Genomic DNA, 14,579 nt, shown 5'->3' with positions numbered 1-14,579 from the left:
AGAGAGAGAGAGAGAGAGAGAGAGAGAGAGAGAGAGAGAGAGAGAGAGAGGTGGGAAAAGGCTAAAGTTCATCAATGGGTATTGTATATTGAATGAGCACGAATATGCATGTAAAAATTCACTCAAGGTGCAATATTTTAGAGAGCACATCTGACAGAAGATTCTTTTGAGTGTGTACTCTAAGAATTTGAAGATCATGATTTCACCTAGGTATTACCAACTATATTAGTTTTCAATTCTTGTAACAAAACACTGAAATACCTTAGAGGGCAAAAACAAAGAGCACATGTTTCTTGGTGTGCAGGAGTATATTTGTAGTGTTAAGTTACATTTAAATTGTACTTTGCATTTTCTCATTTTACTTCCTTTCTCAAGTTTACTGAATGTATGTTTTTCATACAATGAAACTTAGGCTAGCAATATACAAGAAATAGTAACTAATTTAGTACTTATCAGTAATTTTCTACTTTGTTAAGTTCGCATATATTCTGGATGTTTAGGAAAGTTTCAGTTCGTGGCCTAGGCAATTATCAGACTTTGTTAACATTATATAATATGTTTTTAAAAATATTTGAGAGATTTTTTAAAATTTCATTGCAAAGATTTTTAAAAAGGAAATCATTTCTGTGTGTTTCAAAAGTATCTGGAAATCTCACCTCACTTATTTATTAAATCCATGTAAAGTTATCCTTATAAAGAGATAAACTTGATAAGGTTCAGTAGGTATTTTAGTGTTTCTAAAATAAATTCAGTTTGAACATTTTAAGTTTTCTAAATTGAACCTTTTAACATCGTTATTGATATAGTATTAAGTAAACTGTCATTAACAGTGAGAAAAATATTTGCGATTCTCAAACTGTATGAAATTATTGAAAGTCAAATACCCTACAGTTTCCTCCAACAATATAATTCCTCATTGAAATATGCATTCCCAAAGAAATGCAAAGTAAATTTAAGTTTAGATGATAAATATTACAAGTCCATTTTTTTTTCATTGAATGTCATTTACTAATGTATATAAAATTAAAATAGAAAATTTAGGCAAGTGTGGTGGCACAGGCCTAAGACCTCAGCACTTTTAGGGATAAGGATTTGATTGAAGTCACTCTGGACTAAAGATTGCTATCTCCCTCCATCTTCTTCAACACACACACACATGCACATGCACACACACACACAAAACAATATTGAACTGTAAAACAGAAACTGTAGAATTATGAAATTGATAATTTTTAAAAAATGAACAAAATGTTGCCAGTTAATGTCATTACATCACTGGACATAAAGTACCAATACTAACAGAACTAAATGATAAGTTTTGTATTTATATTTGCAATCATTATGAAATTTTTAGTTTCTTTTCAGTAATTCACATTAAATGTCTATGCTGTTGCAGTAGGCAGGCCCCCTGGATTTGTTTGAGTCAACTGAAAGCAGAGAACATATTCTGTATTTTCCTCAATATTAATTTTATTTCACAAATATAATCTGTGTGTTTTAGTTTTTCATTCAGTTGATCTCAAGGCACATGTGCTAGCAGACCTGGCCAACACTGTCATTGCTCTACTCTCAGTAGTCCTATAATTTCACACACACACGCACAGACACACACACTGATACACACACACTGATACACACACACACACACACACATTCCCAGTGAAAATTTTCATATTTTCCCAAAATTATGCCATGCAACTTGTAGTAAATATCTGGGTATGATTGCTACTACAAATTCTCTATAGTGACATCTCTGCTGCAGTTGTTGCTTCATCTCAGGAGAACTGACTCATAGTGTGAGGTTGTAAAGTTCTAGTTAGCATCTGTGTGCTTACTGTTACACCTGTTCTAAACTCCATTTCCAAAGAACAATTCTGCCATTAAGTTGTTTAAGAGTTATCGGGTAATAGCTATGAATTAATACCTTAGTAATAAGTGATCAGTGTTTATTTCTGCTGTCATTATCCATTTCATAAAGATTCCTTGGAACTAGCTTGGGTGGCTAAGGTCTTCATCTCCTGAGATTTCTGAAGACTTATTCTTGTTGCTGACAGTGGACAGTACATCAGCCAACACCATGAATCTTGTCACTTGAAAGTCACACATTCGCTTTATTTTCTTTGTGATCAGTCGTATAGCTTTTAGGTCATTACTTGTTAAATGTGGTGAAGCTTAAAATAGAAATGATTCTTGTCATTTGTTATGTTTGTATATTCCTTAGATTACTAAATCTTGACAAAGCAGAAGGCAAAGATCACCATAAATTAAGAAACCAAGACTGTTCCAAAATCAAATACCATGATAATGAAGAGGTAACGTTATCTTTCTTTTAAAATATAGAACTAAGTAGAAAGCAGCTCTCAGTCTGATTGCAAATCTCTTGGGACAGCTTTCTGTACACTGTTTTGTTTTTTGGTCTGGGTCAATTGAATAGTTATGGCTTCTCTACGTTTATGAATGTTTTTGGACACACTTTGGGTTTCAGCACTTACAACTAACTATTGCAGTTTAAATTACTATGAATGCACCCATCCCTGCAATTGTTTTTCAAATAAATGATTTTTTTCATTGGATGTATATGTTAACAAATCTGTAGTCATGGTAACTGTGATCTCTCCTGGTCCAGTCTCAGCTTCAGTGAACCCCAGAGAAAGATGGCTCTTCATCAATTAGAAGATGTGTCATTTTCTGTTTGTGACAAATATTTACAAAGCAATGGATGTGAAGAGAGACTTTGAAGAACATATATTTGGGAAAAGAAAGACAGACACCTCAGATTACTATCTTTTACCTTATATGATCACTTTTTCATATTACTTTATTACATGTGCTATAGTAATAAGTTGTAGGTGTAAAAGTAAAATTGATTTTGTCTTGATAGCTGGAAGTAGTTCTTTTATCATTAATTGGAGTTCACAAATGATTTTAATGTGATGGAAACTGAACTGGAATCCATCTAGGACCTTTCATAACTGTAGTAGTTGCATAATTAATAGGGTGTAGAAAGCACAGTAATGGTTTCCATATGTATCTATATCTGTGATTATAAATTCTGAGGATATAAAATTTCTTGGAGAAAAAAAACAGTAAAAAATTTACTTGAGATAGACATTTTGTTGATGTGGAAATTTAACGGTTCTTTGGAAAGTTGGTTGGATGTTGTTTTACTGGACTCAACACTGTAAGGAACATTTAGCTGAAGTGGATACTGGTGAAAAACTAAGTCCAACTGCTGAAGGTGCATTTAGCTAAAGCAGACACAGATGAAAGGATGTTCTGCTAAAGCAAGCACATGAAAGAATACATGATGAAAGATTCATTGCTAATAATACAAAGCATTGGTCTGCCTTACATTCTGTAGTTGAGGTGTACTCGATTCTCCATAGAGAGAATTGCACCAAAAAACTTCTGATGGTGTGTTGCAATTTCTTGGTGCTGCTGTGGACTCAGGATGATTGGCAGAATGATGCCAGCTGAGACAGACACAAGACACATACTGAGGTAAGATATATGCTAAGGACAGACATGTACAGAGGCAGGACATGTGGAGGACACATGATGTTTGGAGAGTATAAATAGGACTGGAGAGACTGTGATGGGAGGCTGAGCCAGGCTTGCAGATAGAGCTAGATGTCCAATTCTTGAGGGTCTCATGTCTTCTCTGTTCTTTGATTCTCTGAGAGAGGTACAGCCAAGAACTTCTCCTGGCATTCCTTCTTGTCCCTCCTGCTGATTTGTGCCGAGGCTGAGGCTTGGCTATTTTTTTAGGTTTGATGCCACTGTTGCTACCCTGACTCTACTGAACTGTATTTGTGCTGTGTCATTGGAGTGTTCACAAGTGGATCAAGCTGTCACTGCTAATATGTGAACTGAACTTCAGATTTCCAGAAAACAAAGGTAAGAGTTGCTCCAAAGGATCTTTCTAAACAAGTCCACTTCCACCTGCCCCACCTCCCCACCATTAGAAGCCTTTCTTTCCCACTACCTCTCTCTGGTGAGTAGTGGGCTAAAAGGGAGGTTAAAGCATTTAAGAACTATCATTAAAAAAATAAGGACTGAAAAAATTAAAGATGCATTTTAGTGAAGAAAATAGTGAGATAATTATAAATTATCACTGTGATTTCATTAGAATTATGAGTTAAAACATAGATAGTTGCATAAGAGAGCATAGTAAAATTATGAAATATGAGGGAGATTCTTGCCTTATCATTTGGATTGCTTTTGTGAATTTTTCCCAGACAAACAAATGTTTTGTTCAACTATATGGATGTGATTATTATTCTGTTCTCATCACTACTGTTTTATATGTTTACTATAAAATGAGACAATTTAAATCAATAGGATTGGATTTCTAAGGCATTAGACTCGGCTGTTTGAGACAAAGTGTTCATTCTGTGTATAAATGACTATAAAGGCATTTATTATCTATAGCATATTATATAGAGGATATACATGTATGGTATATAGACATGTAGGGTATGATGTACTACCTGGAACATCAGAAGTTGAAGAGACAGACTAATGAAGAAGTAGTAGAGAATATAGAATGGTAATATAGACACAACATTCAAAGAATCACAAGTTTCATATATGCACTGTTTTTTTTCAGATATATGAAATACACTTCTACTATGCGCTTAAGATGAATATACTCTCCTCTTATGTCCTCATTAGAGAATATCCTTTCTTTCCAAGCTGGACTTGGAGTCTTAGCCAATATTTTTCTTCTTCTTTTGTATATTTTCATAATCCTAGGTCAAAGACCTAAACCCATGGACCTGATCTGTCAACTGACCTTCATTCACATTATGATGATACTCACTGGAGGAAATATTTGGCTTGCAGACATATTTGAGTCACTAAACATTGAGAATGACATCAAGTGTAAGGCAACTTTTTACATAAGTAGGGTGATGAGAGGCCTCTCTATCTGTAACACCTGCCTTCTGAGTGTGTTCCAGGCTATCACAATCAGTCCTAGTACCTCTTTCCTGGCAAAATTTAAACATAAACTTAAAAAGTACATGATCAATGCTTTATTTTATATTTGGTTTTTCAATTTGTCTGCCAATAGTGATTCAATATTGTGTGTTGGTGGTTCTACCAATGTGAGTGAGACCAAGCAGATGAAGGTGACTAAAACCTGTTCACTCTTCCCCGTTAATTATTTCATCAGGGGATTAAGTTTTATACTCTCATCATCCAGAGATGTGTTTCTTGTAGGAGTCATGCTGAACACAAGTACATACATGGTGATTATCCTGCACAGACATCAGAGGCAATGCAAGCATCTTCATAGCATCAGTCACCAGAGAGCATCCCCTGAGAAAAAGGCCACCCAGACCATCTTGCTGCTGGTAGTTTTCTTTGTGGTCATGTACTGGGTGGACTTCATCATCTCATCCACCTCAGTTCTGTTATGGGTGTATGATCCAATTGTCCTGACTGTTCAGAAACTTGTGACTAATTCCTATCCCACAATTACCCCTTTGGTTCAAATCAGTTCTGATAAGAGAATAGTCAATGTAATGAAAAACTTGGAGTCCAAGTAAAACAGGAATTAAAAATGATTATTTATCTTCTTTTGAATATGATTCATGTATTTTTATTTATATAAACAAGTGTTGCACCATAATGTATGCATGTGTGCATTCTTGATGCTCATAGAGGTCTGAAGAGGTCATCGGTTCCCAGAAAATGCAGTTTCAGATGACTGTATGTGCCATGCCATTGTAGCCCCAATAATTGTATTTTTTTCTAAGTTGAAGAACCTTCTTAAACTTTAATTGTTCAAGTAGCAAAAATGACTATCTTCATATGATTCAAATTAAGTTTGTGGCATTACATACATACATTCTTTTTAAAAATACTTTTAGTTTTTTACAATCTAGTCATTGCCGTTCTTTTATCCGTGTACTCGCTGATTTTCTGTCAACTTTACAGAAGCTAGATTCAATAAAGAGAAAGGATCCTGAGTTGAAAAATTGCCTCTAAAAGATTCATACTAGTGAGTTAGGAATTTTCTCCATTGGTGATGAATTGTGGAAGGCCTAGCCTAAGGTGGATGGTGCCATCCCTTGGCTAGTTGTCAAGCATTCTGTTAGACAAAGGCATAGAAAAGCAGTGGAAACAAGGCAGTGAGCAGCAGGGCTCCCATGCCTGTGTCATCTCCTGCCTCCAGGTTCCTGCCTATTTGAGTTATTGTTCCAATTTCTTTGTTGATGAACAGCAATGTGTAAGTGTGAGCTGAATAAAACATTTTCTCACCAGCATGTGTTCTGTATATGGTATTTTGTCACTCCTATAGAATCCCTAATACAAACCGTCTACCAGATATGTAGCTGGTATGAAATCTTTTCCCATTCTGAAGCTGTCTAATATGTCTGTGTGATTGTCTTTTTCTCCATGCCAAAGATTTTTAGTAGATGATGTCCCATTTACTAATTGTTGTTCTTAGTGCCTGTGTAAATACAATCCTGCTCTGAATAATTTTTTCTGTGACAATGAGTTCAAGACTATTCCCAGCTTCTTCATCTATCAGGTTCAGTCTATCCAGCCTTTTGCTGAGGACTTTGAGCCATTTAGACTTGAGTTTTGTGACTGGTATGGATCTATTCTCATTCTTACATATGCAGACATTAAGTTTGATCATTACCTTTTGTTGAAGATAAAGTCTTTTATCTATTACATGTTTTTTACTTCCTCAAAACTCAGGTATCCATTGGCATATGGACTGATGTCTGAGTCTTCAGTTCAACTCCTCTAAACAATATGTCTGTTTTTGTATCACTGCTATGCTATTTTTATTAGCATAGTTCTAGAGTACAATTTAAGATCAGGAATCATGATACTGAAAAAAAAAAGTCTGCCTCCATCATAGGCTTAAAAGCCATCTTATATTAAAGACCATCTAGATTTATTCCTGTTTATAGTTAAAACCTGTTTCTCAAGATTGGGCTAAGTTCCACTTGTGACTCTAACTACAAATTATAACTTTTATTTGTTTCACTACCTACTTTGGATCATTGTCCTAAAATGCTTTAACCTCACTTTTAGACGACCACCCATCAGAGACAGTGGAAAAGAAAGAATACAGAGGAATTCGATTTGTTTAGAAATGGTTCTTTGGAGCAACTCTCACCTGTGTTGTCTGGAAATTGGCAGTTCAGTTCACAGGTCAGCAACAGCAGCCCAGTCCTCTAGAAAACACTTCATGGATAAAACCAGTAGTCCAGTTCAGTAGAGTCAGGATCGCAAACACAAATCATTAGCAGTGGCACTAACTAGCAAGGATAGCCAGGTCTCAGCCTTGGCACAAGTCAGCATGAGGGGACCAGGGAGGAATACCAAGAAAAGTTCTAGGTTGTGTCTCTCTCAGAGAAGCTAATATCAGTTAAGACCCAACACCAACCACCACTGCACAGCTAGCTGTACCAGCAAGCTGAGCTCAACCTCTGCCACTGTCCATCAAAGTCTCTTTATATCCCTTCCACACATCAGAAGTCTGCCATGAGTCATTCCTCAGCATTCGTCTTGCCTCAGTATGTGCGTCTGCCTCAGCTAATATCACTTTGCCAACCAACTTGAGTCCACAGAAGTGGCAAGAGGCATCAGCACACCACCAGAAGTTTATTGATGTGTTTCTCTTTATGGAGTCCTGACAAATTGAGCTCAATGATGCAGTGTATGGCAGACCAATACATGCAAGTCATTAGCAAAAATCCTTATCATATGTCCTTTTATATGCTTGCTTTAGCAGACAGAACATCCTTGCTACTGTGTTTGCTTCAGTGAAATGTTTCTTCATGAGTCTGCCTCAGTCTTGTACCTGTGACTGCTTCAAAGAAATGTTCCTTCATGTGTTTGCCTTAGCAAGGCACCATCCAACACAATTGACTTTCTGAAGAACACTTGAATTTCCACTTCATATCTCCCTTTCTGTTTAAGAACTGTCCTTTTCTCTAACATTAACAATCCATACAAAATAGAAATAATTATAAGAACCACCATATAGCCAATAAAAGGCTTATGTATAATAAAGTCAAACAATAGTCTAACCAAACAACTTTAAATTTCTAATAATTTATAATAATTAAACAAAAAACTTAAATTATATTAATATACAATAATAAAACACCTTAAATTTCCATAAATATATAATAATTGAACAGAAAACCTCAAATATCTATTAATATAAAAGAAACAAAACCCTTTACATTTCTATAAATATAGAATACAATAATTAAAGAAACACCTTAAATTTCTATTAATATATAATAATTTAACAAAAAACCATAAATTTCTATTAATATAAAATAATTAAGCAACACCCAGAATTGTAACAACCATAACACATCAAGAGAGGAAAACCACCCACCAACTTAATGGATTGGGATGATGTTCTTCTTACATATATTTATTTCCTGATGAATTGGGGCAAAGAATGCCTGTTATTGGTTAGTGGTAGCATTTATTGCCCAGTCTCTGTATTTACTCAGTCTCTGTATTGTCTGCTCAGCCTATATATTGTCAGTGTCTTGTGATCAATCACTTATACTAGCACTTTTGAAGTTGATTTGCATGCAGTTTTGAGAAATCAGTATCTAAGACAGTCTATGGATCATTTGGGCTATTTACTTTGTAAAGATATCAATGTTTCAGGTGATAAGAGGTGTTCCCTGGTCAGATCTTATTTTTTTAAAGTTTTATTGGTAACCATATTTTTTCATTCCCTGTAGATATATAAGATACATAGCCATGTCCCCATCTTAAAACTATTGCAGGTTTTCATTCTAATGTATAGTTTCTAGTTCTGATGACCTGTTGTAACCATATAAGTAACAAAGCAGCTTAGAGCACACTAGTACATCATTTGAAGTTATCTCAAATGCACCTGTTGAAATATACTCGTTCTCCATCATGTTGCTCCAAAAGGAAACCATCATACATGGCCCATGTACATGCATAAAAATGCTTGTTTTAATTAATTGCTTGTTTTAATTAATCTGAACATGATCATTTGGGTCAGTGGCCTTTCTCCTTCCAACTTTGTGATTAACAATACCTACTGCAGGTCTCAGGAGAATTTTCACTATCCTCATATTTTTATGTTTTTGTTTGTTGTTTGTTTTTGGTATTTCTAGATGAAGTTAAGAATTATGCCTTCAAGTTCTATGAAGAGAGTGTTGAAATTTTGATGGGGATTGCATTGAGCCTGTAGATTGCTTTGAGAAATTGTTTTGTTTTTGTTTGTTGTTTTTGTTTTTGTTTTTCTGTAGTAATCCTCCTGATACATGAGGATGGGAGGTCTTTCCACCCTCTGATATCTTCTTCAATTTCTTTCTTCCATATCTTAAAGTTTTTCATTGTATTTTATCATACATTGCCTTGTGTTAGAATTTTCCCAGGATATTTGATATATTTGGAGTCTATTGCTAAAAGTGTTGTTTCTTTGGGTTCTTTCATTGCCCATTTTTATTGTACAAGAAGACTACTTGTTTTACGAGTTAATTTTTGTCCGGTGAATTGTTGAAAGTGTTTATCTGCTTTAGGAGTTTCCTGGTGGTGGTGTTAGAGCATAGGTTTTCAACCTGTGAGTCCCCAACCCTTTGGGGATTGACTGAGCTTTAATCAGGGGTTGCCTAAATCAATCAGAAATATCAGATATTTACATTGCCATTCATAACAGTATCAAAATTACAGTTATAAAGAAGCAAAATAATAATTTTACAATTGGAGAATATAAGACAAGAAGTGTATTAAAGTGTCACAGCAGTAGGAATGTTGAGAACTGAAGCAGTAACATTGTTTGTTAATCTGCTTTAAACTCCCCAGAAGTTGTGCACCTGGTGCTCACTACCCACTCAAATATCCTTCCTATTTGTTTTCTCCTTGATCTTCTTCAGTTGTCTTACTGATACATTAAGACTTAAAGTGTTATATTGAATAGGTATGGCAAGAATGCTAAGTTACTAAAATAAGATCTCTCCAATATTTGATGTATATACTTGGTGTTATGTACTTGCCTCTTAGAACTCTTTTCATTTTGCCTTTTAAATTTGGGTATGGTTTGTTATTATTTTCATTCAAATCTAGAATTCTTTAATTTCTGTATTGACCCATTTTTCCTCTGTAATGACTTGTTTATTTTCCATGAGTTTGAAACCTTTGTGCTGTTAATATTTAGCTTCATTTTTAAAAACAATATTATTGTTCATTTTAATTTTGTTCCTTTTTGTTTTTCTCAGTTTACTTCCCAAACTCTACTCTCTCCAAGTCTCCTTTTCCACAGGTCCTCCTGCCACAATCTTCTCTTCCCTTTTCCTCTGAGAGGGTGGAGAGCCCCTCTGGATATTCCCTGACCATGGCATATCAAGTCTCTGCAGAGCTAGAAGCCTCCTCTCTCACTGTGGGAATACATGGCAGCCCAGCCTGCTAGAAGACATGCAACAGCTTTAGGAATAGCTCCAGTTGTTTGAGACCCACCTGAAGACCAAGCTGCATATCTACTTTATACATACAGGGGGCTTTGGTGCAACCAGTATATGTTCTTTGGTTGGTGATTCAGTCTCTGAGGCCCCCCAAGGGCCCAGATTAGTGGATTTTTGTCTTCCAGTGGAATTCCTATGCCCTTCAGGGCCCAAAATCCCTCCTCTAATTCTTCCACAAGAGTATCCTCACACTATCCAATGACTGTGTGTGGGTCTCTACATCCTTCTGATCCAGCTGCTTGGTGGAGCATCTCAGAGGATAACCAGGCTAGACTCATGTATGCAAGAACAACAGAGTATCATTAATGGTGTCAGAGATAGGTGTTTGCCCATGAGATGAGTCTCTAGATAGACTAGTTATTGTTTGGCTGTTGCCCTAGTCTGTAATCTACCTTCCATCCCCAAATTTCTTGTAAGCCAGATACATTTTAGGTCTAAGTTTTGTGGATGGCTGTGTGTCCCTATTACTCCACTGCGGTTCCTTCCTGGCTATGCAATGGATGTGATCTTTAGGTCACACCCATTTTGGGAGCCTCATCTGTCCTACATCTCTGTCCTATCTTCAAGATGCCTCCTAAAGACACCCATTGACACCAGCTGCTGATTTCATTCATGAAGAGCTGTTAGCTCATGCATGAGTAGGCCTGGGTCCTGTTGGGCTATTATGGTTCCTGTGTGTCTGCTGCCCACTCAGCTGGAACTGTGGCTCTGGGGAGCAGAAGTGCGGAAATTTGACTGAATTCAATCCATGCAGTGCCAGGAGGATGCTGTGGGGCTCCTTCCAGGCATGGAGAGGTCTCAGCCTGAAGTCCCGCAAGGACAGGGCTCCTGAGTGGTGGTTTCCAGTCCAACAGCTAACCCGAAGGCCAGTAGTCTCTGTCTTTGGGCCCCCAGATACGGCTGGGAGCCATGGAAGAACCGAGATGCAAGGGCATACTGGCTGAACCTGCCCACAGCCAAGAGGAACGAGGGGGAGAGAAGCCCTGACAGTGCCCCACGGGTAGAGATTCTTGGTTACAGCATTTGCTTGGCTGGCTTGGCTAGCTTGGTTGAATGGGTGGACTCCATGGGGAGAATACAGAGAAGTCCTCAGCTGGAGATTAAACAGTGGCTTGGTAGTCTAAGGCCCCCTCCATGGCTCTCCACAGCAGGCCCCAAAGACACAAGGAAGTCCATGGTTTTAAAAGGTTTATTATCATGGCAGAAAGTGAATATGGCTGCACACCCCCCCCCAATTCTCAGGGCAGACCTGAGTTAAATAGGGATGGAGGAGGGTCTGGAGAGGAATGCCCTCTGGCCTTTAGGTATCTCATTAATGTGGAAATTTCTTGAGGCTGAAGTCTGTAGTCATACCCTCTACTTGTAGCCCTACATGTCTGCAAGGTGCAGATCAATGGAGATCTTGGCCACATGTCAGGATCCTGGGTTCTGGGGACGTGGCCAAACACCTGCTGTTGTCCCATCAGGGTCGGAGTTCCAGGCCTGTGCCCAGCCAAGAGCTAAGCTATCCTTCCACGGCTCCACAAGATGCTAATTTTTAATAGAATTATTTGTGTATTTAATGAGTTATGAGTTGTTAATGCATTTAAGTAGCCCATTTATTAATTGGGTTGGCTGATTTCTTGTTTAGATTATTATCCTGTTCTTTTTCATTTTACTTATTTATTTATTTGTTTGTTTGTTTTCCTAATTCTGCCCCCTACCAGTCTCCTTTCATAATGTTTCTCCCCCATTTGGGTCAGGGGCCTCAGACTAGCCTGTATATGTTCTTTGGCTAGTGGCTCATTCTCTGGGAGCTCCTAGGGTTTTAATTTAGTAGTTGACAAAATTGGTTTTTCTGTGGAATTGCTGTGTCTTTGAGGATCTTCAATCCTTCCCCTAACTCTTCTGTAGAGGTCTTCAACCCCAGTCCAATGTTTACCTGTGGGTCTACATCTGTCTCAGTCAACACCTGAGTAGATACTCTCAGAGGATTGCTATACTAGGATCATGTCTGCAAGTATAATACAGCATCAGTAATAGTGTGAGGGGCTGGTGCCTGCTCATGGGATGGGTCTCAAAATGGGCTGGTCACTGGTCAGCCATTCCTTCGGTCTCTGATTCATCTTTTCCCCTTCATTTCTTTTAGAGAGGACCAAGAAATTTGAAATTGTTCTATCTGAAGACCCAAATATACTGTTCCTGGGTAAATTCCCAAAAGATATTCCACCATGCCCCAAGGACACGTGCTCAACTATGTTCGTAAAATTCAAATTAGCCAGAAACTGAAAGCAACCTAGATGTCCCTCAACTGAAGAATGGATAAAAAAACTGTGGTTCACTTACACAATAAAATACTATTTAGCTATTAAAAATGAAGAACCATGAATTTTGCAGGCAAATGGATGGGACTAGAAAATACCATCCTGAGTGAGATAACACAGACTCAAAAGGAAAAGCATGATATGTATTTATAAGTAAATATTAGCCATAAAATAAAGATAAGGAAGCTACACTCCGCAGGCCTTAAGAAGTTAAACATAAACAAAGGGCCAAGTGAGGATGTTTGTATCCCACTTAGAAGGGAGAATAAAATAATCATGGGAGTAAGGAGGAAGGAATCTGGGTAGGAGTGGGGAGGGCGTGGTGAATGAGGGGGTAGTATTAGGCATGTGAGGGATAGGGGAGTGTCCCTGAGGGCCAGAGGAATGAATGGTAATATGTAGCTGCAGGGTTGAGGGTGTGTGAGAGTGAGGTGAATCTCTAGGAAGCCCCAGAGACCTGGGTTGTAGGATGCTCCCAAGAGTCAATGCAGGTGGCTCTTAGCCTAGATGCCTAACAGTGGGAGGATAAAACCAGATTAGGTTCTCATGTAAACAGGCTGTACCCTCAGTGACGGGATAAGGAAAACAACCCACTCATAAAACTGTTGACCCTGTCTATCCTATCTAAAAACAATACAGTGACAAAGACAAAGCAGAGACTGAAGAAATGACCAACCAATAGCCATCCAAACTTGAGAAACATTTCATGGGCAAGTACTAATCTCTGACACCATTCATGATACCCTGTCATGGTTGCAGATTGGAGCCTATTATAGCTGTCCTCTGAGAAGCATCATACAGTAGGTGACTGAAACAAATGCAATACCCATAGCCAACCATTGGACTAAGGTCAGTGATTCTTATGGAAACATTGGGGAATGACTGAAGGCCCTGAAGAAGATAAGAACTCCATATGGAAGACAAATAGTGTCAAATAATCTAAATTTTTGGCAGCTCTTAGAGACTGAGCCACCAACCAAAGAGCATACATCAGCTGGACTGAGGCCCCAGAACATAGCAATGCCTTGTGTTGCCTCAGTGGGTTGAGATGTGCCTAACCCTGCAGAGACTTGATGCTCTAGGGTGAGGGGATAAAACTAGAGGGGTCAATCCTCCTGGAGAAAAATTTGGAGATGGGGAGGGACTGTATAAGTGGGGACTGGGAGAGGGGATAGCTTTTCAGATGTAAATAAATAAGTAAATAAATAAAAATGTACAAAATAATAAATGGTCCTGATAGAGTCTTTAAAAGTCTCTCTGAAGCTTCACAAGCAGGCCTGCATATTCTGTACTGATACCAACATTCTTAGCTTACAAGCTCCCACAGAAAAACACACTGAGATCTCAACACTGTAGTGAGAATTTTGATTTCTTGGAAAAAAAAACCCAGAACAATGAGAATATATTTTTTGTTTTAATCCCAGGTATATAAATACAGTGATCCTTCATATTGTCCAAAGCAGCTGACTATAATTTGTCTTCTGGTCTATCAGGGATGTAATTTTGCCAGCTGCAAATTCTTTTTGCAACTGTGTGACTTTTGAGTTCAAAAGACTTTCTGAGAATGTATAAATGCTAGAGCCTCAATAGGGGTGGTTGTTCTGTTAGCTGGTGGTTGGATTCTTGGTTGCTGTTGATTGTATTTTGTCAAGTAGTCCTGTGTGAAGATATGAAAAGAAGAATTTAGATACCCTGACAGTGAATACCAAACTTGCCTAAAGGAACTTGATGCCCCTTATCAGCAGGAAATAGTCTAAAGATATCATTGTCCCTTTCCCCTCTATCC

General features: G+C 37.7%; 1 protein-coding gene across 1 annotated transcript; it reads left to right on the top strand.

Annotated features, from left to right (window-relative positions):
* Positions 1-3,652: 3,652 nt before the first annotated feature.
* On the top strand, positions 3,653-5,552 carry LOC114613197 (putative vomeronasal receptor-like protein 4). Its single transcript, XM_028758392.1, has 2 exons — positions 3,653-3,685; positions 4,677-5,552. The coding sequence occupies exons 1-2, from the start codon at positions 3,653-3,655 to the stop codon at positions 5,550-5,552; spliced, it is 909 nt and encodes a 302-aa protein (XP_028614225.1).
* Positions 5,553-14,579: the final 9,027 nt, after the last annotated feature.

Source organism: Grammomys surdaster, unplaced genomic scaffold (genome assembly GCF_004785775.1).
Source record: "Grammomys surdaster isolate TR1022 unplaced genomic scaffold, NIH_TR_1.0 126197, whole genome shotgun sequence".
In the NCBI taxonomy this organism is placed as follows: Eukaryota; Metazoa; Chordata; class Mammalia; order Rodentia; family Muridae; genus Grammomys; species Grammomys surdaster.
This window is presented reverse-complemented; position numbering and strand designations above follow the sequence as displayed.